Below are 26,373 nucleotides of genomic sequence, written 5' to 3'. Positions count from 1 at the left end.
CCAGATCACAATGACACGGTTCTCAAACTTTAGTCATCACAGACAAGAGACACTTTAGGACAGAGAAACATGACAGCAAACTGATGGGGTAAATGTGGTGTGGGGGGGGGGGCTGCTATTTAGTTGTAGATAATTAGAAGGCTGAGTGAAGGCACTAGATGTCTTTTTAGAAACTTTTTTTCTTTAAGATTGTATTTATTTATTCATGAGAGAGAGAAAGAGAGACACAGGCAGAGGGAGAAGTAGGCTCCCTGTAGGGAGCCCGATGCGGGACTCGATCCCAGGACTCCGGGATCACACCCCGAGTTAAAGACAGATGCTCAACCACTGAGCCACCCAGGTGCCCCTAGAAACAACTTTTAAGAGGAGTCAAAGACAAGGAAAGGGAGAGGGGAGGTCAGAATATGTCAAAAGCCTATTAGTACCCTTCGTCAAGGAATTCAATATTGTTGTCACTTTCCTTTGCCCAATCTCCTTTTTGATATGATTCCCTTTTCCACGCGTGATAGGGGAAGATCATGTCAATATTTTGAGTCATTGATCAAGAAGTGGTCCCCACCATCCATCCTAGATCTGTACCAGAACCTCTACTTCTTTATCCTTTGACATCACAGGGAATGCCTCATTTTCTCTTTTCTAGGTCATTTGTTGTAGTGAGTTGTCTACAAAACCAAATTTTCCAAACAGATTTTTCTTAGCAATAGAAAAAGCTACATCTACTTAGGTATACTCTGAGACAAAGCTGGCAGTTAACCAAATCAAAGAGTGGTAGGGGACAGGCACAGAAGTGTTACATCTTTGGTGTTGAGTTTAATAAGTTCTTTATAGATTTTGGAAACTAGCCCTTTATCTGATATGTCATTTGCAAATATCTTCTCCCATTCTGTAGGTTGTCTTTTAGTTTTGTTGACTGTATCCTTTGCTGTGCAAAAGCTTCTTATCTTGATGAAGTCCCAATAGTTCATTTTTGCTTTTGTTTCTTTTGCCTTCGTGGATGTATCTTGCAAGAAGTTACTGTGGCCAAGTTCAAAAAGGGTGTTGCCTGTGTTCTCCTCTAGGATTTTGATGGAATCTTGTCACAATCCAATCATGAAATGGGCAAAAGACATGAAGAGAAATCTCACAGAGGAAGACATGGACATGGCCAACATGCACATGAGAAAATGCTCTGCATCACTTGCCATCAGGGAAATACAAATCAAAACCACAATGAGATACCACCTCACACCAGTGAGAATGGGGAAAATTAACAAGGCAGGAAACAACAAATGTTGGAGAGGATGCGGAGAAAAGGGAACCCTCTTACACTGTTGGTGGGAATGTGAACTGGTGCAGCCACTCTGGAAAACTGTGTGGAGGTTCCTCAAAGAGTTAAAAATAGACCTGCCCTACGACCCAGCAATTGCACTGTTGGGGATTTACCCCAAAGAGTCAGATGCAATGAAACGTCGGGACACCTGCACCCCGATGTTTCTATCAGCAATGGCCACAATAGCCAAAGTGTGGAAGGAGCCTCGGTGTCCATCGAAAGATGAATGGATAAAGAAGATGTGGTTTATGTATACAATGGAATATTACTCAGCAATTAGAAACGACAAATACCCACCATTTGCTTCAACGTGGATGGAACTGGAGGGTATTATGCTGAGTGAAATAAGTCAATCGGAGAAGGACAAACAGTGTATGTTCTCATTCATTTGGGGAATATGAATAATAGTGAAAGGTAATATAAAGGAAGGGAAAAGAAATGTTGGGAAATATCAGGAAGGGAGACAGAACATAAAGACTCCTAACTCGGGGAAACGAACTAGGGGTGGTGGAAGGGGAGGAGGGCGGGTGTTGGAGGGGAATGGGTGACGGGCACTGAGGTGGACACTTGACGGGATGAGCACTGGGTGTTTTTCTGTATGTTGGTAAATTAAACACCAATAAAAGTTAATTAAAAAAAAAAAAAAAAAAAGAAGTGTTACATCTGATAGAGTGACATCCTGCAGCTACGCGGACGGTCCAACAAAGGGCTAGAGCTAATAGGAATGCTAAATCCCTAAAACCGTTTGTGAATTACATATTAATTTTACACACAGATTATGAAAAGAGAACTGACATTTATTAAATACCTACATCGTGCCCTTCACTGCACTATGTACTTGAATATATGTCATCTCATTTCTTCTTCTTCACAGTAAATTCGAGTAAGTATTATTACAGTTGTGTCACAAATGAGAAAACTGATGTTTGTGGACATTAAAAAACATTTCTAATTCCATAGACTTCTTTAATAGAGCCCCTTAGTTGGATCTGGGACTAACACAAGATCTATTACATCCATACAACAAATCAATATTTTAAAAATAACTGACAGACTTGATGAAGTGTGTGTTGAAAAAAAATGCATGAAAAACTCAAATGCCACTCACAGAATTTTAAAGAAAATTAATCATAAACTCAGAAGAAACTCTAAGTGCTCAGAGTTTTGTTGCAATAGAAGTTTAATGCACTTTCAGATGCAGAAAGACCTACCCTAATCTTTCTTAATGGTTTTAGAAGTCTTTTTTTAACTTAAAAGACAATAGTCAAAAGAGAATTTTGGCATCAATCGGATGAAAAAGCAAAGTGCAGTGGTCTTAAGCCATTTAGCGGTCAAAAAGCAGCTGCCCAGACCTTATTGGTAACTGGAATAATATTAAAAAGAGTAATATTTAATAAATGTGCAGTCGCATCCCTAAGTAATCAGGATAATTTTACACTGTAAATAGGTGAAGAAGGCATGGGATATGTAATTCATTTGCAAATGGTTTTTTTTAAGTTATTTTTAAAATTATATTACTTCGTATAAAGAAAATTCACCTACGTAAGCAACAGACACCCTCATAACATAGACTAAGTAGCATGTTACAAGGCATATCATGAGGCACACTATTTTTTAGCCAAACTGAAAATGGAATTGATAACCTGGCTCTTCAAAAGTTATACTCCTCCCTCCTCTTCCCCAATTTCCAGAATAGGTGTGAATGACATCACCCATACTGTCCAACATCTCAGCTCATCCCATGGCCACTTTCATCCATCAAATATTTACAATGTTAATAGTAGCATCACAAGATCACTTTTATGAAAACTACATAGTACCAAATTAAGCTCTCAGTCTTGACAAGAAAACAATCAATAGGAAAAATCAAGTGATTAAAAAACTTTGAGATGTAAATATGAATGTACCTAATAAATAAAACAGAGGTGGACTACCAACATTTCTGAATTCTTCAGACCTTCCATACCATTTCAAAATTGAATGCACAAAATACATATTTTTCACAGAGTAAAGAAAGTTGGAAAATATCATTTCACACCTATCTCCTCATAGAACTCCCAGAAGAAAAAAAAAATGCTAAAATGACAATGTGACATTTGTCATCAATTTACGGCTAAAGTTTTACAGTTTGAAAACTTGAGAATGTTTATTCTCTTAGGATGCTTTTCTTAAATTATGCCACATATTGGGCTTTCACTTTATACTATGCAAGGAATATATTTTGTAAAAATAAAATTTCGCTGAAAAAAATTTAAGCAGAATTTGCAAAGCAAGATTCCCTTCTATTAATGTAGTTAATTCTCGTGCTTATGAAGAAATTACTAGATAATCTTTTAGAATTTCTTAAGGTCTTATATATTTCGATGTAAAATTCAGCTTTTCCTCACTTAATTTTTATAATTTACTTTTAAATTTCATCTAAAATTACTTAAATTGTAATTGCATGTCTAAATAGTATCCCTGGTCCTATCATTCAGCAAACTCCTAAGTTATGGTATGCGAAAATTATCTTTTTTTGTAAAAAAAAATTAATGTTTCTATAAAATTCAAGACTTTAACAAAATTACACATTTTTTCAACTATTGTAGACTCTTACTTTTTTTTAAAGATTTTATTTATTCATGAGAGAAACAGAGAGAGAGAAGCAGACACTCAGGCAGAGGGAGAAGCAGGCTCCATGCAGGGAGCCCGATGTGGGACTCGATCCCAGGACTCTGGGATCACGCTCTGAGCCAAAGGCAGACACCTAGCCTCTGGGCCACTCAGGTGTCCCAGACTCTTAATAAATAACAATGTAAAAATGACTTCAATTAGTACTTTAGTGGCATAGAGTAAGCAAGAGGCTTACATTCTTCTTCCAAGTACTAAGTATTTCCTTATGTGTAGCAGAAGATAAAAAGAAGGGATCCCTGGGTGGCGCAGCAGTTTGGCGCCTGCCTTTGGCCCAGGGCGCGATCCTGGAGACCCGGGATCGAATCCCACGTCGGGCTCCCGGTGCATGGAGCCTGCTTCTCCCTCTGCCTATGTCTCTGCCTCTCTCTCATCTTTCTCTGTGACTATCATAAATAAATAAATTAAAAAAAAAAAAAAGAAATTAAAAAAAAAAAAAAAAAAGAAGAAGATAAAAAGAATAAATGGACAAAGCAGCTGTGGTATATATACACGATGGAATATTACTCGTTACCAAAAAGAACAATATCTTGCCATTTGCAATGATGTGGATGGAGCTAGCAAATATTACGCTAAGTGAAATAAGTCAGAGTAAAAATACCATATGATTTCACTCATATGTGGAATTTAAGGAACAGATGACAATAGGCAGAAAAATAAGAGAGGGGCAAACCATAAAGCAGACTCTCAACTATAGTGAACAAACTGAGAGTTGTTGGAGGGGAGGAAAACCAAGAAACAGACTCCAGGGTTGCTGGAGGGAGGTGGGGGGGGGGGGAATGCGCTAAAAGAGTGATGGGCACTAAAGAGGACACTTGTGATGAGCCCTGGGTGTTATATATGAAGTATAAATTACTAAATTACTAAATCCTACTACTAAAACTAATATTACATTGTATATTAACTGGAATCTAAATAAAAACTTGAAACTACCAAAAAAAGGAAAAAAGATGCCAAGAACATTTAAAAAAAAAAAAGATCCCACCACATTCTTAAAGATGAATGAAACATTCCTATCTTTGTGTGGCAGTGAAGTAGGTATTTAAATAATGTGTTACCTTTTCCAGATATTAGGGAAACATACCATATATTATGGCCTGATAGAAGGTTGAAAATTGTATTTTAGAGCGATTTCGTGATTGAAAATATTCAATTATTTACTAGTCTTTAAAAAAAGAACAAAGCTTCCAGCAAATTTTATGGCAAATCAAAATACCACTCGTATGGCAGACTGTAGAAATATATTAGTTCTGTTGTTGTAAGACTTGATAAAGGATGCTCCAAGCTTGATAAAGTGAGGAAATACCTAACACAAGAGAGTAACTGGATAATTGGGACAAGTCTCTCAAGCTCATATCTAATATATTCCCAGTTTCAAGAAATTTGAAATGTGTTTTTCCTATTGTAATCACTTATAGGTTCCATGATGAGAAGGAGCCAGGTAGGGTATTTTTATCTGAAATCACACAGTACAGTGCTAAAATGTTTCATCTGCTCATTGTGCTGGGGTTCGTATAAATTCACCATGAACAGTGACTCTGCTTTTTTTTTTTTTTTTTAGCACATCAAGAAGACCACAGCCATGTAAATTAACATATACTCAACAGTTGAAATCAAATTGCTGGATGTTAAATGAAAGTGCTGGCCTGGAGGATAAACAAGTGTGAGGCTCTCAACTGCCTCCACCTGTTACCAAGTTTAGGAAATTAGCACACGTGGACATTATTAATGTTCCTCCAGAGGCCCTGTCTGATGAAAAACAAAACCAAAAACAGAAACAAACGAAAAAAACCTCCACCAAACCAGACCTAAAAACCAACATTCTATTTCTGTGGAATCAAATACTGTGGGAGAGCACAGCATGAAGTTCCTTCCTCCCCACAACCCTCAGAACCCACATCAACAAACCACATCAACCAATATCCCCTAAACACTGAAATGCCTAGACTTACAGCAAGGGTGCATGTCCTAAATTCCCCATGGCAATCAGTTCCTGACATTCAGAGCCTTGAAGATAATTTAAGATACAAAATATGTTAATAGTAATGCATCGTGGTCCCCTGTCCGTGGATTTTATAGGAAAGATGGACCTGATTGTCTAAGTGGAAAAACTCACCATATTCGCATAAATGCCATGTAATTTATGGTAGGAAAACAAGACTTTTGGCAGCCATCTATCATGACTATATAGTATTTTCTGGTTGGACATACTGTAAAAATCACACTCATTTACTACGAAGAAGGGCACGAGGACACCAATCAATTTGTTCACTTTATTAGATCTTTCTCTTATTTACTCAGGTATAGAAATATGTTTTCCTATTTTTATTTTTTTATTTTTTAAAGGTTTTATTTATTTATTCACGAAATACACAGAGAAGCAGAGACACAGACAGAGGGAGAAGCAAGCTCCTTGCAGGGAGCCCGGTGTGGGACTCGATCTCAGGACCGCGGGGTCACGCCCTGAGTGAGCCAAAGGCAGATGCTCAACTGCTGAGCCACCCTGATTTTCTATTTCTAAATTGAAATAAACAATAAATAATTTTATGTCAGTAAATGAATTGTGTTTTACAAATATGACATCATACTGTACAACTTGGAGATCAGTAAACAATAGTTTTATTATATTGTCATAATAAAAGAGGGATGCATACACACCCACTTTATAAGATACGAGGACAGATTATTTTGGTAATTGATATTAGATTTATTTTGGTAGAATCCTATCAGTTTTAACAGAGAAAGGCAAGCATTATTTCCCCTTTTGTGATAGTCTATGATGATAACTGGCTTTGCGTGGCTATTTTGTTATTAGTGTCATTTAGAATATCTCTAGAAAGATGTATGTCCTGAGACAGGATAGCTTGCTTCCTAGGATTTGATTTTTCTAATATTTATAATACTACTACTAAAAGGTAATATTAATTGACTACTTATTATTGGTAAGGCAATGTGTTAACCACTTTAAATACATAATCTTATTTAAACTTCAGAAACACTATTGAGACTCTATCCCAAAGGTCCTGTTAGAGATTAAAAAACAACAACAAGGGATGCCTGGGTGGCTCAGTCGGTTAAGCATCTGCCTTTGGCTCGGGTCATGATTCAAGGTCCTGGGATCAAATCCCATGTCAGGATCCTGGCTCTGAGGGGATCTTGCTTCTGCTGCTCCCCCTGCTTATGCTCTCATGTGCTTGTGCTCTGTCTCTGTCAAAAAAAAAAAAACAAAAACCAAGGTTTGGAAGAGAGGTTATTTTGTCCTAAGACTGCAAATCCAAAGACACTAGAATGATAGATTTTTAAAACTGTAATGGACTTTAGAGATAATCTAGTTCAATTCTCTAATACTTTAATGAATGCAAAACTAAAATGCAGAGAGATCATATAAATTATTCAGCACTACACAACTATAACCCAGTAACATCTTTTTGAATGTTTTTCCCCAAACTATATCATAGACTACCTTCTATTTGCACCCAAAATATTTAAGAGTCTGATATAATGACTGCATTTTTTTTTTCAATTTTCCCCATTCAGAGTGTGCTTAATTTCAAAATAAGCAAGAAATTTGTTATGGTATCTTTCAGTACAGATTCCAAGTTTTAAATCTTTCTATTCAATGTGTGGTCCATGAACCACTCTCTGCATCAGCATCATGTGAGATCTTTTTAGAAATGCCGTATCTTAGGTCCCACCCAGATCCCCTGGATCAGAGTCTGCCAGATGGTTCATGTGCATATTAACAGGTGAGAAAGTTTCTATTTCTTGTGCGCCAAATTCCTTAATACCAGCTCCAGCAATGGCGTGTTGACTAGTACTCAATGCCCAACACCCATTATAACCTCTTGTTGGCCAGTGATTTAAATAAACCAATTATCTGCTAAAAACATACTTCTGCACAGACTATAAGCTGAGATATAGATATAGAGACTCTATGGACTTGTTATAGATACGTGATCATCTAGCACTTGCAGGCTTTAGTTTATGTCAAACTGAAAGTGAAGCCTTTGACATATAGTCAATATTGAAAAGTTAAGATGCAGGATGCCTGGGTGGCTCAGCAGTTGAGCGGCTGCCTTTGGCCCAGGGTGTGATCCCGAGATCTGGGATGGAGTCCCCTATTAGGCTCCTTGGGGGGAGCCTGCTTCTCCCTCTGCCTATGTCTCTGCCTCTCTCTCTCTCTCACTGTGTCTCTCATGAATAAATAAAAATCTTTTTTAAAAAGTTAGGATGAAAATACACTGAAAGTATAGAAAAACATATATCAAGCTCTATTTTGCTGTTTGAGGTGGTATATTACTCAAATTCTGAAATGACCTCATTATAACACTATATTCCTCAAAAACAACAATTGGCATGAAACCCACTATAATAAGAATAAAAGGAATATTTTTGTTAAAAGTATCCTTGCACTTTCTAGCATTTTATAAATGTATACATGTTTAATACAACTGAGCCACTATCCATACCAAAGAATACAGCTAATTGAAATCTTTGTAAAATGAGGAAATTTTTGAAGTACAGAACACAGTAATGTGGAAGGTAGGTACTTAAGGAATGTGAGGCATATTATCATTAGCAGCATTAAAAAATAACTACAAATATACTGTGACTAATAAATTATAATATCAATATGATATGTGAAAGTATATTATAATTATACTTAATATCATCTGCTTCCTTTGAAGTCAGCTATAAACAATATACTTTGAAATGTAGTTTGTTTAGGAAATTGCCTCTTATAAATGCCTGCTGTTTCAATAATGCCCATGTACTTGTTAAATGATCAAAGTTATTTCTCTCCTTAGCAAAATTCTCTAACCTAAATATCACTGAATTATTGCAAATATTAGTACTGACATTTCTAAATGAGGCTGGAATAATTTCTCATGTAGACAATATTGTCCAGGAACAATTTTTTTTGCATAATGAAACAAATGTTACTTTAGGATATTAAAATTATTTAAGTAATGCATATCAACTATAATACAATTACAAAATTGAGATAAATTTCTGAAAACACATACCTGCAATATAACTATATATTAAAGCGCTTATAAGTTGTTTTAACATTTCTAGCTTTACCTAAGCGGTTCAAAATTAGACTTTATTGTAAAATATTTTAGAATTACTACTGTTCACTTTTCCTTCATTTCTTTTGTATTTAAATGTATTTTGTGTCAATGTATTAAATAAAAAAATTAATATTCAGAGTGAAAGCAGCATTTAAATTCCTTATGCCTAGTATCACATGGTCTTATGAGAAAGAACAAATTTCATATAAGAATCTTGAATGTTTTCTCTTATTGCTAATTTTTATTACTTGAAGAGATTACAACCAGTGATTTCTCTCACTTGTATCCTCAAGTTTCCTTTTCCCTTACCCTATCTATCTTCCTGTTGGATGGGGGTAGAGAGAAGAGGACACATGGAATAAGAAAATTAGGGAAGGTAAACTGCGAGAGGAGATTCTTTAGAAAAAGTTTTTCTAAAAGTTCTTCACTTTTAAAAAAAGTGAAAGTTTAAGTTCTCCTCCCTTTACTGAAAAGAATATTCAAGATTTCAGGAGGGGAAGAAACAAGTGTTTTGCTAATTCACTGCCTTTACCCTGAGTCTTTAAGTCTTCATGGCCAGGAATTTGGAAATTGTAAAAATAAATATCCAATACATATACTTTACCAATCTCAGACAGGAACCGATAAAGTCACCTTGATCAACTCAGTCTGGCTGCAAAGCAGGATCCAGTCTTGGTCTAAAAGATGGACCTGAGGGGTTTTCTGAGCCTCAGAATATAAAACCACAAGAATTCACTAAGAACCACTGAAAGGGTCCTAGAATATGTCTCAGAATATAATTTTCCAGTGACCAACTTCCTCCATTTTTATGATCCTATCATTTACAATTCATACTTTCATTATCCGTGTAGCAAAGTATAATTGCTAATTTTCTCTGGGCCTTCTTTGCAAGGAGATTACATAGCTTTTATTACAGGTAAAGTTGCTTATATCAAAATTTAAATTATAAATATTTTCTACGTTCCTAGAGATTATAAAACTCTTCAGGATAGAGACCCTGTGTTCACAGGTTTTATAATTTTCAAAGCTTACCACAGTGATCTATTTTTAATAGACACTCAAATATTTTCATTAATAAAATGAAAAGACGTTTATAGACAATTTCAGCTGAACATTCAACAATCCTGGGGACTGATTTTAAGGGTCTTAAAGTAATATTCACTGTTTGATTTCCCAGCTTTCTAGTTATTTGGATAGTCAAATTCAAAACTGAAAAAAATTGTCAAATTTCTTTTTATACTTTCCATCATATTTCAGAAAACCAGCTTTATACCATCTGCACATATGGCTGACAAGTTAAGAGTAAAAATGTTTATGCTATTGGATATGTTCCTCATGCCCACAAGCTCTCTAATTTGCAAATGTTGTGGTTTTCCAGAAACATTTGTGAGTAAGGTAATTAAATACCTATCACATTGTAAAAGAGCCTCCACTAAAGAAATTATTTTATACTGTTCTGATCATTTTTGCCACACTTTTTAACATTAATATACTTTTAAAATAAATGACTCAAGTATTAACATATCTGTATATAGAGTATAGCATTATATATATGCATTGTTACACATTAATAAAAAATTATAAGTTAATATAGATTATATATGAATTACTTCCATCAATTAAGTCTTTCTTAATGTATTTGACCTATATTGTTAGCTCATTTTTGACCATTTACATGTGTATTATGTGGAAATTAGATATCCTTGTCTTATTTTTGCTAATTGTTCCAAATGTAAGTCTTCACTTCCCAACTACATTATAAAATAAATGCCTGAGACATGAACAGATATTTCTCCAAAGAAGACATCCAGATGGCCAACAGACACATGAAAAGTGGCTCAACATCACTTATCGTCTGGGAAATGCAAATCAAAAGTACAAAGAGATACCACATCACACATGTCAGAATGGGTAAAATCAACAAAAGAAGAAACAACAAGATTTGGCGAGGATGTGGAGAAAAAGAAACCCTCTTGCAGTTTTGGTGGAATGCGCACTGGTGCAGCCACTCTGGAGAACAGTGTGGAGGTTTCACAAAAAGTTAAAATAGAACTATCCTATAATCCAATAATCACACTACTGGGTATTTATACAAAGAATATGAAATACTAATTTGAAAGGACATATGCACCCCTATGCTTAACTGCAGCATTATTTACAATAGTCAAATTAAGGAAGCAACCCAAGTATCCATCAATAGATGAATGGATAAAGAAGAAATGGTGTGTGTGTACACACACACACAATGGAATATTACTCAACCATGAAAAAGAATGAAATCATGCCATTTGCAATAACATGGATGGAGCTACAGAGCATAATGCTAAGCAAAACAGGTCAGCCAGAGAAAGACAAATACCATATGATTTCACTCATATGGGGAATTTAAGAAGCAGAACAAATGAACAAAGGAATAAAAAGAGAGAGAGACAAATGAAGAAACAGACTTTCATTTATAGAAAATAAATTGAGGGTTACCAGAGGGGAAGTGGGTGGGTGGAATGTGTAAAAAAGGAGATGAGGATTAAGAGTAAACTTATCATGATGAGCACTGAGTAATGTATAGAACTGTTGAATCGCTATATTGTACATATAAAACTAATATAACACTGCATGTTAACTGTAGTGGAATAAAATGTTAAGCTTAGAAAAATAAATGTCTGAGGCAATGGCAAACGATTTTGCAATCCTTATTGATTCTTGTATTATATTCATAGATCTGTACAATAAATATCTAATGTATTAAAAAATGACCCCCCAAATTAAATTAAATTAATTAACCAAAGTTAATCAACCATCATGTGCCAGCCATTGCACATTCTGTACTTAATCCTCATGGCAAGGCTTTCATACAGGTACTGTTATTTCACCATATTCAATATTATAACACTGGACTTAAAACTTTAGATAATTTGCCCAAGGTCACTGAGGAACAGAGCCAACGACCAAACCCAGTCTTTTTCACACAATCATCTGCTCATAACCTTTATAAGATATTTGTCCAAGAGAATATGCAGTGTCTTTTTAAAAATCATTAATACTTTTATCAAATGAAAGTCAACACATTTCAGCAGGTAATCAGTATAAAACAATTTTCAGTAATGACTGTAGAACATTAGATGACAGTGGTCTTTATTCTAAGAGTTTCTAGGATGGGATGCTCAGTCATAGCAAAGAACTACTTCATATCTATGGAGATTGGCTTTCAAGATAAAGACATCCTGCCACAGATATTAAATAGACCTATACATAAAATACTCACACGTGGTACTCTGATTTTTGTTTTTTATGAAGATTGAAGAACCAAACTTGCCATTTAGGTCAAACCAAAATGGACTACAACTACTTTTAGTTCATATGATCAAAAACACCTACAAAGACACAAAACAGAGTGGAAACAAAATTTTCCAAAATCTTTTAAAGATATTTAAATAGCGACTTTTAGGAAAAACCTATTCTCACCCTACACCCAAATCAATGCTGTGCATCCTACATGTAGCAATTTAGATGCTTTTTATTCTAAGCAGTTGACTTGCTAGTCAAGTTCATCCACGGAATGTAAGGTTTCCTCAATGTTTATTTTTAACAAAACTGGTAAACCGTGAATTATTCTATGTTTAAGCAAAATAAATACTTATTGTCTATATTTTCAACCAATGAAGATTTTTTGTTTGCTGATAAACTATTAAGCAATGCCATTTACTCTTCCAAAACTTTCTTTTCACTGTTTAACAAAAGACTTATTCCAAAACCTCCTAATACCTCCTCATTAGAGTGAAGTCTAAACTAACCCAACGTCAGAAATGCATAGCTATCGTCTTCTGGTCAGAACATTCTTCCCTTCTCTTTTTTTGGATATCCCCTTCTTATCCTTTAAATTCCAGCTAAAATGTCATAATGGGAAGGACCTTAATCACTCGCTGATAAATTCACTTCTGGACCAACGGAGATGATTTATAATTTTAATTTAAATTTTAACATGCCTAATAAATAAAAGGGAGATTTGAAGTAACATACTAAGGTGAAATATTACAGTTAGAATAATTTTGAAATAAGAGTTAACAAACCCTGCTGAGGATCTGTGACTCACAGAAGCATATTATTAAATGGCATTTTTTTTCCTACTAAATTTTTGAAAAATGAATATGTGGAAGTCTATAAGGGTACAATAAATAAAATAATGAGAAATCGTTTTAGCTCCAGGCCTAGGTCACTAATTTTTTTTCAAACATGCTGATCTTTAGCACACTTCTGAGAAGTCCATCTTTAGCAATTTCTTAAGCAACGGTTGTCACAACTGTTGACAACTCTAGGAAGCCAGAAACCTCTGTCACTTGACATGGTTTGTCTTTGGCACTGGTGCATTTGTCATTTGAAAGTTCAATATGTAGAAACAAACACAGTGTGAGATGCTCTAAATACTGTAATTATAGACATATAAATGAACAAACAACAGATCTGAAAGCCTTTTACAAAAAGCTCTACTGGTGCCAATTTGATAAAAGAACAATGTCATTTCTATTTACAAGATTCTGAAATCTCCTTTTAAAAGAGAATATTTTTACCACTTATAATTTAAAAATATGCAGGATCAACATATTTTTAATTCCAAAATTTATATTTTGGGTGGTTATATAATCTTTGTAAAACTAAAATGCCTCAGATCATTGTATACAATAATTATATAACACGGAGCCATGTTTTCCACGATATGAAAACTAATCAAATTGCAGTAATAATTTCCTGATATATTTTGGGCAAACAACAGACAATAAATTAGAATATGTTGCCTTTCACACTGAGCAAATAGGTGTAAACTACCCTTTAAATAACCTTAATAGCCCCATTCCTTTTGAGTGATAGTCCTCTGATATACTTACTCATTTTTGTTTTGGTTTATACAGACATGTCAGTTTTAAGGCAGTATTTTTATAATATGACAATTACTACTTACAAATTTTACTATATTATATTAAAATCCTATTACTGATTACAATGCTCTTAGCTATGAAAATACAACCAAGAAATACATCCTTACTTTTCCCTACAACCTAGCTATATGCACAATTTATATACAGATCTTACAGAACTAACCCATTTCAATTCAATTGTATTTATTTAATGCTACTCATGTACAGTCTCTTCTCCTGATATATTAAGCTTTGACATATTAATTACCCATCTATAAAAATAGTGACTAAATATTAAAATTATATTTAATCATACTATGATATCTGTCTTCAAATATTTTATGGCAGTAGAATATCAGGTAAATATTAAGCTTTTATTACCTTAAAAGCCCAACTACAGCTAATGGCCAGAATTTATGAGGATGTACATTTGTGTCTGTAGAACTTGATAACTATATAAAGATGAAATCAGTGAGCTTTCAATTTTTTGAGCATCCTTATGCTTTGAGTTTTCTAGCAGAGTGGTACTTGACTAATTTTATGTAATAGGTTCAATGCAACTAGCACGGTACCTGGTACAATGAAAGATGATTACTGAAGTTAAATTTCTTTAATACAACCACATCTTTATCCTGTTAACCTAAATACAAAATGTAGGCTGTGACCATGTAAACTGTGGGCCAAGAAAAAAAGGGAGTAATTTCTGTTATCAATAGGAAGAGCTAAGGGGAGTCAATGTGAAGATGTGAAGAATATAAAATTGGGAACAGCCTTCACAGGAATGGAGGGCTTTGAGATGGCAAGGCTCTCATAGGCTGGGGAGGGGATATTTCAGAGTTGAGATAGAACATGAACAAACTTTCCAAAAGTAGGGATGACGAGAGTTAAAGTAAAAACAAAATTTAAGTGCCTATTTTTGTACTTACTAAAGGATATTTTTGTTATATTAAAAATCAAAATGAAATTCACTGACATTCCATACCAACTTTGACAAAATCAACTAATATGCTAAGATTATTATACACTAAATATATGTAATTATCAACTTTCTCCACTACTACCTCTATCATTTACAAGATTTTTTGACATCTTAAGCACTCTATTTCAAGTACCTGTTAGGTACAATAATTATTTTGTTGACATCTGTCTTTGATTTGCATGCAGATTACAGGTATTTCTTTGAAACAATGTGTTTTGAAAAGGGCAGTCGGGCTTGGCTTCTAAGGAGTCTGACCAATGATATGGCTTAAGTGAAGTACAGAAAATGCTACAAAATAGAGCCATGCAGGAAAAAGGTTGAAGAAATTATAGAGCTTTCATGGCATGATTTCATTATTTCCCTTGAAACAATTGATTAATATTCATGTATAAATGATGGTAAGTATCTGTGTTTTAACCTTTAAAAATAGATGTTTTGCCTTCCTTCTACTGGCAGTAATTCTGGATAATTTCTCACTCTATCATCAAATAATTGAAGATGACTTGCATTTATTTGTCATCATGCCTTGTCAGTCCAAATAGAAAAAAAAAAAAAAACCCTTATTATTTTCCTACAGTTATGCCTTTGATGAGACCAAATCACCAAAGGGAGGTGATAGCATCAAGAGGCTCCAGAGTTCTGAGACTTGGACCATAAATGAGTTTTCTCTAAATCAGCATAGCTAAAATAGGAAAAGTATTTCAGAAGGAGAGAACAGAAGTGAGGGCACACAAGATAAACCTGATTGGAAATAGTGCATTGTACAGGAGGAACTGCAAAGGGTTCAGTGTGGTGATGTCATGAGGTACACATGGCGAACCAGGGGAGATGACATCAAAGAGGCAAGAACCAGGAAAGTGGACTATTATGACAAGATGTATGTCATCGATGGTCAACTAGAGGAGAAGGATTGGAAGCAAGGAGGCATTCTGGGAGGTCACGAAACTTAATTTGTGGAGGAAACACTGAAAATCTTCACAAGAGCTGTGGTGATGAGAATGAGAGCAGGGAACAGACATAAGAAATAAGTATTATAAATGACAAATATTTTTGAGACAAATATTTTCCCACTGTCATTAACGTCAAAGTTTTCCTCTCAGCAAGAGTCTCAAGAAAAGCTTTATGGTTTAGACATTCTATGAAATTGATACTGAAAACAACAGTTATATAATACATAGGTATCATCATTAAAACTTAGCAATGGAAATAATATTGATTCTTTTGGATAGAGATGGCAAAATTTCCTTAGAACCAGTTGAAAAAATCTTTTACTCATATCTGACAAAGCATTTCAGCAAATACTTTACAGAGCTTTAAATAAATATTTTTACCATACAACTATTAATGTATGCAATCTGCACCCGAAAGTCAGAATCACATTGTAATTTCACTTTATTATGAATATGGAGAACACAAATGACATTGTATGTATTATTAATGTTATTATCAGTGAAACATTACGATAACAGGTTTTTCCCACTATAACTCTACACACGCAGTTAATTAACCTTAAAATGTTGCCTAGATGCAAGCTGAAACTCAATATGAGTCAGAGAACTGGAAGTCAATGGCACAGTATTTCTCGCTCAGCTTGCGGTGCCATGGTCAAGAGCATAGACTCAAGGGATAGATCATACCGGTGGCCTGGCAAGTTGCTTAACTTTTCTGTCTGCACACTTTTCTTATCTGCCAATTGGAGCACCATTCTGAGGACTAAAAGAGTGAATGCATCTAAAGAGTAGTGCCTGACCTGAAGTCAACACTCAATATTGTTCATATCAATGGGCAAAATATTGTTAAAGTATAACAATGTCTATTGATGCCAAGAGTTCTAGAAAAGGATGCGCATTCATCAGTGGTGAAAACACGAGTTATTGCAAATTTGTGGCCAGCCCAGTCAGGAAATGTTCATTAAAGAAAAGTTATATAAACTCTTTGATCCCAGTCTTTGACGTAGATCCCACACAAATGAACACATCAGGGTATAAATATCCGAATGAAGCTGTTTATTTTTGCATCCTTAATAGAAGTAATGTAAATACCCACGGCACATTGATATCTTTAACACAGTATTATGCTTGTCAAATGACATAATAAAATGGTTACTCTCAATCCCATACTCTAGACAGCCAAAAAACGGGTGGAGGGGAATGGGTGACGGGCACTGAGGCGGACACTTGACGGGATGAGCACTGGGTGTTTTTCTGTATGTTGGTAAATTGAACACCAATAAAAATTAATTAAAAAATAAATAAAATAAAATAAAAAAACAAAAAACTTAATACACAATACTAGCATCTGCTTTATTTTTATTATTATTATTATTTTTATTTTTTATTTTTTTTTTTTAGCATTTGCTTTAAACTAAACATGAGATACTTACATGCTTACATTAAGGTATCTAAATAAAATTTACATATACTACAGATACACATGAGGCATGATGAAATTTTTGGAAATCTTATCATTAAAAAGTTCTGCTATGAGGCAGGTATAACTTTGCATAAGTATTCTTTTCATAGGAGAGCATTTAATATTAATCAAGTGATTTAACTGAAAAACGTGTTTTAGTATTAACAAAAGCTGAAAACTTCTGTTGATGGTATATATAACATGAGTACAAAATAACGTTTTATTTTATAGAGCAAATCTCATGAGATTATCCATAGTTGTATTGCAGAAAATATGATTTTATGGCCATATTCAGATTCACTGAGATGTTGTGCCTGTGGGCACATTGAAAGAAAAAAAAAGGGATCATATGTTCTTAGATTGGTTGACATTAAAATCATTAACCTAATAGCATATTCATTTAATCATCTGAGAAAAATTAATATTCACACATGATTTTCCAGACATACTAATTTTTGTTTGAACCAAAAATGTTTCATATACATGACATAAGTCAATAAATTTTGAGCTAAAATTAGCAATTAAGTAATTTAATGCAGAATAGGCCTTTGTTAATGTGTAATCAAAAATGTTTAAACAAATGATATTCTTAAAATATGCTTTTTGCCATGTGACATACTTAGGCTGAAATTTTTTCATGCAGTTCTTCTGTTCACATATTTTGCCCAATATCTGAAAAAATATGTAAAATATATGAAGGTAAATATCTACTTGTAAGGTAGCTTACTAATTTGATCCTCATTAAGAGGTGGCTTCCTAGTAAAATGAGTTAACAGAGCAATGCAATTTAGTCAACATACGTTTTATGGTAGTTCAACATAACCATTTGAGTCCATACGACTTACCAGTAAAAATAAACACCCTCTATCTTAAGAGAATATTCTTAGAGGTAAATGTATTATTTCCTCTGGCAAATCATGGTATTTTACCACGGAATATGCTGTTTTATTAATTCAGCATATATATATTCTTTGAAAGAATATTATAATCGAGTAGGTAAAAAGAAAAAATTGAGTAGTAACATCTTAATAGTAGTTAGAAAATCAGGAGTCAAAGCAGAATTTTTTTTTACCTACTTTTTGCAACATGACATCTAATGCATAGAACTGAGGAATTCCTTGCTGAATTTAGTTAACCTTTATAGAACCTGATTCCAGTGTATATGCCCCCCCCCCACAATACAGATTCCGGGGACACAGTGTGTGAAAGTCATACCTCCACCACCGCTTCCTATAATACATGTTCCCAGGCCGCTTAAGACCACCATGCTAGTGCAAACTAAGGAGGGGGTGAATGTATTTGAAAAGGGAAGGAGAACCTTATGTACGTTTGGGGGTAATTTTTCTTGGTAAAAGTATTCTCAGAAACTAGTTTTACCTCCTTCCTAAACATGAAAACATAAAAGAATATATCAGCATGCATGTTTATGAAGATATTTTAGACAAACTTAAATCATAAGTAAAAATGCAGAATATGGCCCTTAGGAGCTCTGCTGTACTCTTCAGCACTTTTACTGTATACCAAAAATATGATATCTTCCGCAAGCAAACTCAGAGCCAATGAATACATCTTTATTTCCAGATTTCCTACTATCATGGGAGGTTTTAAAATCTGGAGTGCTATAAAAAAATCAGTTACTTCAAGCTGTTATTGTGAATAGTCTACCCCCAAAATGAATAATGAATTAAATAAGAGTTTAACAGGCTTTTTATCAAAATTTACAGTTGAGGAAATTATCAACTTCGTTTGCAAAGTGCAAATGACTTTTTTTTTTTTTTTTTTAGAATAACTGACCCAAAATACCTAACTCTTCATTATTGTGCGGAAGGAACCTGGACATAAAGTAGCTACCAACTCATGGAATGTCAATTCACCTGATACTTTAAGTAGGTAAGATTTAGTTTAATATGTAGCCAGTAAAGTCTATAAACAAGATGCGTTTAAAATGGTAATATTATTGAGCCATTGGTAAAGAAATGGTATTCCAAATATCTTTCTAAAATAAGTATCACAAATAACAGAAATATGAATGAGTGAATGAACAAATAGGCAGGCTCTATGGGTCATGGTCAGAATAAATGCCACTCTCCAACTCAACATCAAAGGGGAAAATGAGTCTTATTTCATTGCTGGTTTTTAAAACATGCAAAAATATTCTCATGTTCATTTAGTTCATTACTAAATAAGCTTATTACTGACATCTTAATATCTTTGGGTTTGACAGGGTCCAATAGCATTCTCTTCTCTGCCTGAGTTCTAGGTTAGAATAGGAGTCACAGGGTGGAGAGCCAAGTATCACCCTTTACATAATAATTGCTGAATAGGGTTTAGCTGTGTGGCAACAATGGGATGCATTAACCTTAATTCTGAAATTAAACTTTCTAGCCATAGGAAGAACCAAAACACCCATATGGCTTTTCATTTATCAAACATTTTATTGCGAAGGCATAGCCTACTCTCCCATATCTTTCAGCTAGAATCTACACCTTCTGCAGGTAGCCTAGAAGGAAGAAGGAGGGGCTCAGCTATGCTAGGTCCTTAATCCAAAGTCTCCTGGCAGGTTAGTCCCTCTACTTCATATATAGGAAGGAACGAGTGAACTGGAGAGATAGAGGCTAAGAATGTCACAAGTGAACTTTCCTCCACATAAAAGGAAAAATTAGCATGGAGCAAGAGGTAGCACCTCCACATCCCAACATCTTTAGTTGGTTAGAACTAAAACATACAAGTTCTACAGATAACAGAACATGGGGAGATCCAATGTTTGAACTGATAATTTTGTTCGGATTCTCTTTTAAGTTTCTCATTTGAAATGTTCTCTTTATGAAGATCATTTCATCACTATTTGTACATATTAAGATGGCAAAAATAAACACATAATTTTAGTATGTGTGCTGCCGAAGCGAGCACAAATAAACACATAATTTCTTCCAATGGCCACATATTACATGATTATATAAATGTCTTGTTTTTCTAATAGCTACTTATCCTAAGTATTTCTGTAGAAATACTGACAACATTCAATTTCAGATACTGTTATACATAGGACTATGGCATTCACTTTACTTCAATAACATTATAGTTTTGAGATTTAAATTACGTACTCTGTTCTTTAACTTTGCAAGTAGCAATAAATGACAAAAGAAAGCACTTCTCAAATCAATTAGATATAGGGAAATTTTGAAATTACATGTTTTATTTCTTCATCCCTCAACATCAATCACCATACAAACACGCAGAAGTTTAATACTCCTAAGATAATCATTCACTAGATATGATGAGTTAAGAATTTCTGAGCCTAGAATCTCTCCTTATTCTATACGTTATTTTCAACAAATAAGGTTTCTTTTAAGTCTTAAAAGAGTAGCAAGACAAAGGGATATATATCAAATTCCTTTTATGTTTCAATGATAAAAAGGATACATCCGACAAGAAGACTTATTAGTTCACTTTTAAAGACTTAAGATTCTCTAGAAGAATTTATAATTAAGACAAGTGATTTAAAATCTTAAAAGAAGTTACAGAAGTTGAAACATCCTCCAAATCAGAATAAAAATAAAATTAGAAATGTGATTTTTAAAATATAATGCACATCAAACAACTTCAGTGTTACTTACCTCAAAACGATATGTGTTATGCTTATAACTATATAGAAGTTAATAAAAACCTACATTGAAATTGGGGATTCCTTTCTTTAGCCAATTTTACCATACTAAATATTAGTATAGTATATTACTAAATATTAATGGAGAAAATTAAGATTCCTGCCAAAGATTCCTGTTGCCTAAATATCAGTGCCTACAATAAAATCAGGATTATGCCAGTTCTCTTCTATGAGTAAATAACACTTTCTTATTAACAGTTTAAATTAATAGTGTACTACCTCTTATCAGCCAATGATTTTTGCTGGCCTAAAGCATTTTTAAATTTAAATTCATTTTATTAAGACAAGCTCGTTATTATATTTAAGCTCAGTGTAGACTAATAGTATTTGCTTTTATATTCATTTATATATCTTACATTCACTTCAATTTTTTCAAAGATAACGTTTTAGAGTGGTATATGAATCGGAGAAGAAAGTAGATCAATATACTGTTGTTTTGATATTGTTGCATTACTTACTTGAAATAATTGCCCGTGAAAAGATCTATCTATAAAATTTTAAGTGGGTTTAAGATACATTAGAAAAAATATATATACATATATTACATACAATATATAATACACACACTACATTAAGTAATAATATGTATCTATATATTATATAACATGTATTCAAAGGGTTTCACCAAATATATGTGTATATATTTATATGCATTCGTGTTTAACTATGCTTATATACGTAAAAACATATTTGTTAGAAAGTATTTGATCAGTTGAAAACACATTTCTCAAATGTGACAGTGAAATTATAGCTTAATGGATATACAAAATAATGTAAAGTGAAGTTTATCAGAAAGCACTAAGTCAAAATTTAGTATACTTTAAGAATAAGATAAACTCATTAAACGCTAGCTCAAACTCCTCATCCTTTAGAACTGCCCTGTCAGCGTCTTTCCAATATGTTCAAATAAGTGCAACCCCCTATGGAAAAATATACTCTTTACATATGCGTCCTGTATCTGCACATTTGCAAGAAGAGAGGTGGTATGATTCCATCAGCTCAGCAGCAGCTCATCTGCACTGTCAAGCAATTAGATTCTATTTCTCCTTAATCCTAGAAACGAGGTTTTTAAATTATTATAGTCCAGCTATAGAAAACATAGTATTAGCAGTAACACCATTTTTATATGTGTTTCAATAATAGAGAAAAAGAAATAAGCCAGAAGCAAATATATATATTTAAAATGGTACTGTTGCCAAATGAAAAATATTAGCTGCATTTTCTAGAAACGTCCATCATGTTAAAAAGTTATCAAGGGACAGAAAGTTTTAGCACTGTCATATTTTTAAAAACGAGTAGCAAATAAAAACATTACTTTTAGATTTTCATGCTACTTTTTGTCTTGTGATGACCTCTCCTGGTTGAGTTGTTCATTATCTTAGATTCATGTAGTTACCAATTTTTTCTCCTTTGAGCGTTTTCAGTATTAAGAATGTAACTCTCCCTCTTTCTCAGAGTTGTATAAATACAAATACAAATTGTCATTGAGTGTCAAATTATAATTTAAAGTACTGAATTTGTGAAGCTCACTCTAATCAACAAAGTCTACATCATTCTTACCATTTAATTGATTTCCAGGATGCGGGGCAACTTTGGGTTTTAGACAATTTAAATTCAAAGGAAACAAAAAGTCATCTCAATTAAGCCATTTTACATATTTAAACAATAAGGAATAAGAGCTAATAAATACATCTTAATCAGACATAAGTGTCAACTACCTTAAAAGTAATACTCTCTGCTCTTCCCCAACATCTAATTCTAACTAAGTTGTAAAAGCTCGGAATATATTTCGGCAACAACTTTTCTATTCTTAAAATACATTAACCCCGTGGCTGCGTGTGTGCCATTCATTCTTGATACATGGCAAATGTTTCAGAGGGACCCATCACATTAATGTATACATAAAGATGCGATATAAAACTCAGGAAAAATCCTGGATATGAGAGCCATTAATCAGTGAATATAATTAATTTATAATCGATTTAATTTCTGAACAAAAGTGGCAGTTAGTTCTGTATGACCAGATCTTGAAATGGAAATCGAAATTTCATCAGATTACTTTTCTCCGGATGTAGTCACATATTTCCATAAATATTAATACTGAGCACTGTCTTCAAAATTTGTTTAAATATATAAAACCGGCATACATATGTTAATAATGTATCACTTATTTGAGGTTCAGTCCGTTTGTGAAAAAGCTACAAAAATGTTTTTCAAGTCCATTACACACTGCCACTTAGTGACTTCCTATCCTGCAAGAAAAGAGAAGCAAATACAATACTTGGGGAAATATGTCAAAACTGTAATAGCGGTTCATCACATGACATTACTGTGGGGTAGATTCTTTCGCACAACTTATCAAGTCGTTTTTCAACGGTTATTCTTATTAATATATAGACCCCGGAACAAGAACATTAATATTAATGTATAGATAAAGGATGCATCCCAAGACCTCATCAGCAGAGATAGGACCACACATACAATGAATTCTGGAAAACACTAAACTTTCTTTTTTTTTTTCCTAAATGGAAAACACTTCAAGCTAAAGTCTCCATCGTTATTCTTTAATAAGTAGCTCATTCTCACAGACCAGCACTATGTGCCTGAGATTCCCACAGGCAAGCTCTCTAGGGTTTAACTCTTTCTGGATCAAAGGAGCGATCATGCGCCTCCTCTCTAGATGCCCAGGATGCACTTCTGGAGCAACTCAGAAGATGGGCTGGAATCTTCTATTCCTTTCTACTCTTGCTAACCGCATGAAAACATGAGCAACCTTCTCTTTCAAAAGAAAAGGGGGGGGGGGAGCCTGCTGGAACACAAAGACTTAAATATATTGAAGAGCATCCTCTCCCCGAGAACTCTTTGGGGAGCCTTCAGGACTACATCCATTCCCGACGGCCTGTTTGCCCTCCTGCCCCAGTCCTAGGCTGTGTCACCCCCAAAGTGCCAACAATTAAAGCCATTTCAGCCAGCACGCTGCATTCACTGTCTCCCCCTTCCAAGCAGCAAGTACTAAGTGGTCATTCACTTGCTGGGGGCGGGCGGGCAAGGGAAGTCCGCGGTGCCCCAACTGCTGCAAACCCGCTCCTCTTGCACCCCGACCCCCCGCAACCCGTGCGTCTTGAAGTCAAAACCATATGCAAAAACGAGAAACTTGTTTTCCTGTTTTCGCCCCAGCCTTCACTTTTCTTGCAGCGACCTACCCAAGCCCACAGCCCCGAACTCCCTCCAACAAGGAACACCCCGAAGTGGAGGAGTAACTCCTAAGAAGCTGTCGCCCGGCCTCGTCACTCCAGCCAAGCAGCTGCCAACCCCCCCTTGCACGGCCGGGACAACTTTCCAGAAGCATCAGCAGCTCCAGAGCCCTCGCGCCACCCCCCCCATCCCTCCATCCCCGCCCTGCACGCCCCCCGCGCCCCGGGGCGCCCCGGGCTTTGGAGCTCCCCGCTGCAGCGGCTGCCAGGTGGCGGGCCCGGGAGGCCCCCGGTGCGGCCGCGGGCGGGCTGGGCGCTCGCGGGGCTACTTACGGGACGCGGCCGGGGCGGTCCAGGCTCTGCAGAGGATGCTGCCGACGATCCAGAGCGGCAGCGCCGCCCCGCAGCCGGCTCGCGGGCCCGCCGGCATCCTCGCACCCGGGGAGCGCGCTGGGCTCGCTGCGGAGACGCCGGCCGTGCCCCGGGGGCTGCTCGGGCGCTGCTCCGGGGCGGGGCGGGGCGGGGCGGGCGACGGCAGGGCCCCTCCCGCGGCGTCCTCTTGCCCCCGCGCCCCTGCAGGCTCCAGCTCGGCCCGGGCCGGGAGCCCGGGGGAGGCGCAGGCTGCCTCTTGCCTCCGCGCGGCTGCTGCCTCTCGCTCCGGGAGCCAGTGAAATGCCAGGGGGAGGAAATTCAAACCGCGAAGGGAAGGGAGGGGGCGCAGAGGAGGGGACCTACCCCGCCCTCCCTCTCTCTCTCTCTTGCAGGAGAGAAAAAAATAAAAAATAAAAAATCAGCGCAGGACGCGGAGGCAGAGCAGAGGAGCTGGGATGATGCAGCGGCGCAGGGCGGGCGCCCGGAGGGGCTTCCCGGGGCCCCGGGCTCGCACTCGGCGCTCGGGAGCCGGTGCGCGGGGGGCACGCAGCCCCGCGGGCGGGGGGGAGGCGCAGGGAGGAGGGACGGAGGGCGCACGCTCGGCCTCAGCGCGGCGGCATCGCCCCGGCGCCCGGGCAGCGCAGCAGCGGCCGGAGACGGAGCTGCACACCGAGCTGCAGACGGAGCTGGAGACCGAGCTGCACACCGAGCTGCACACCGAGCTGCAGACAGAGCTGCAACCGAGCTGCAGACGGAGCTGCACACCGAGCTGCAACCGAGCTGCAACCGAGCTGCAGACGGAGCTGCAGACGGAGCTGGAGACCGAGCTGCACACCGAGCTGCAGACGGAGCTGCAGACCGAGCTGGAGACGCCGCCGCCAGCAGCGCCTGCACAGCCGGGCGGCGGGCGAGGCGGGGAAGCCCTCCCTCCTCGCCCCCTCCAAGTCCCCACCCCGGCTCCTCCTCCTCCTCCTCCTCCTCGCCGTACCCCTCCGGCTGTCACCACCCCTCTGCCCTGCGCTCGCGAGTGGGAGCCAGAAGGCACCCACGGGCCCGCGTCCGTGCGCCGGGGCGGGGGTGGGGGGGCCGAGCCAGGGGGCGCGCGCCTCGCCCCGGGCGGGGGGCGGTGCTGAAGTTGGGAATTTGCGGGGTGATCTTGGAGCCCTGCTCCAACCCCGGCCGCCCTCTCCTCACCCCCACCCCCACCCAGCTGCGGGGAAACCGAACCCCTGGGCTCGGAGGCCTGCGCGTTCCCTCCTCCCCTCCCCTGCAGAGGGAGATGGTACAGGCTCCCGGAGCTCGGCCTGTCCCCCGGGCACCAGCACCGGTCTTCCGAGTGGTCCTAACACCAAGGGACCGAGCTGAGCATCCCGACCCGAGCGGCGGGGACTGCGGACGCCGCTAATGCAGATGTTTTCAATGTGCAATTAATTCACACTCATGCATATGCACACGCACACCAGGCACACGCTGCCGCCAGCAAAACTACATCCAGGCAAACACGCTCACCCACACACACAAACACAAAACTGAAATGCATAAGCAGGCGAACGGATAGCTACTTCGGGGTGGCTGATGCATTACAAGGACTGAGAATTGCGAATATCCAGGGAGACCCAGGTCTTCTTTTCACATTTACACAGTTTCGATAATAAATCTCCAGCTCTCCCTCCACACACGCACCCCCTGCTCTCCAGCTCACACCTCTCCAAACAGGTTCCTTCCATCCAGGCTACATAAAGTACTTGGATCCTCATCTCTCTGCAGAACCAATCCTTTTACTGACTT

General features: G+C 37.1%; 1 protein-coding gene across 1 annotated transcript in view; it reads right to left on the bottom strand.

Annotated features, from left to right (window-relative positions):
• Positions 1–25,009, bottom strand: part of CNTNAP2 (contactin associated protein 2) — a 1,951,553-nt gene extending 1,926,544 nt beyond the window's left edge. Inside the window, exon 1 of the mRNA XM_041753355.1 lies at positions 24,547–25,009. Within this exon, the coding sequence (XP_041609289.1) occupies positions 24,547–24,643 (97 nt within the window). The 5' untranslated portion in view covers positions 24,644–25,009. The remainder of the gene's footprint in view (positions 1–24,546) is intronic.
• Between the last annotated feature and the right edge of the window lie 1,364 nt (positions 25,010–26,373).

Source organism: Vulpes lagopus, chromosome 4, assembly GCF_018345385.1.
Source record: "Vulpes lagopus strain Blue_001 chromosome 4, ASM1834538v1, whole genome shotgun sequence".
NCBI classification, from domain to species: domain Eukaryota; kingdom Metazoa; phylum Chordata; class Mammalia; order Carnivora; family Canidae; genus Vulpes; species Vulpes lagopus.
This window is presented reverse-complemented; position numbering and strand designations above follow the sequence as displayed.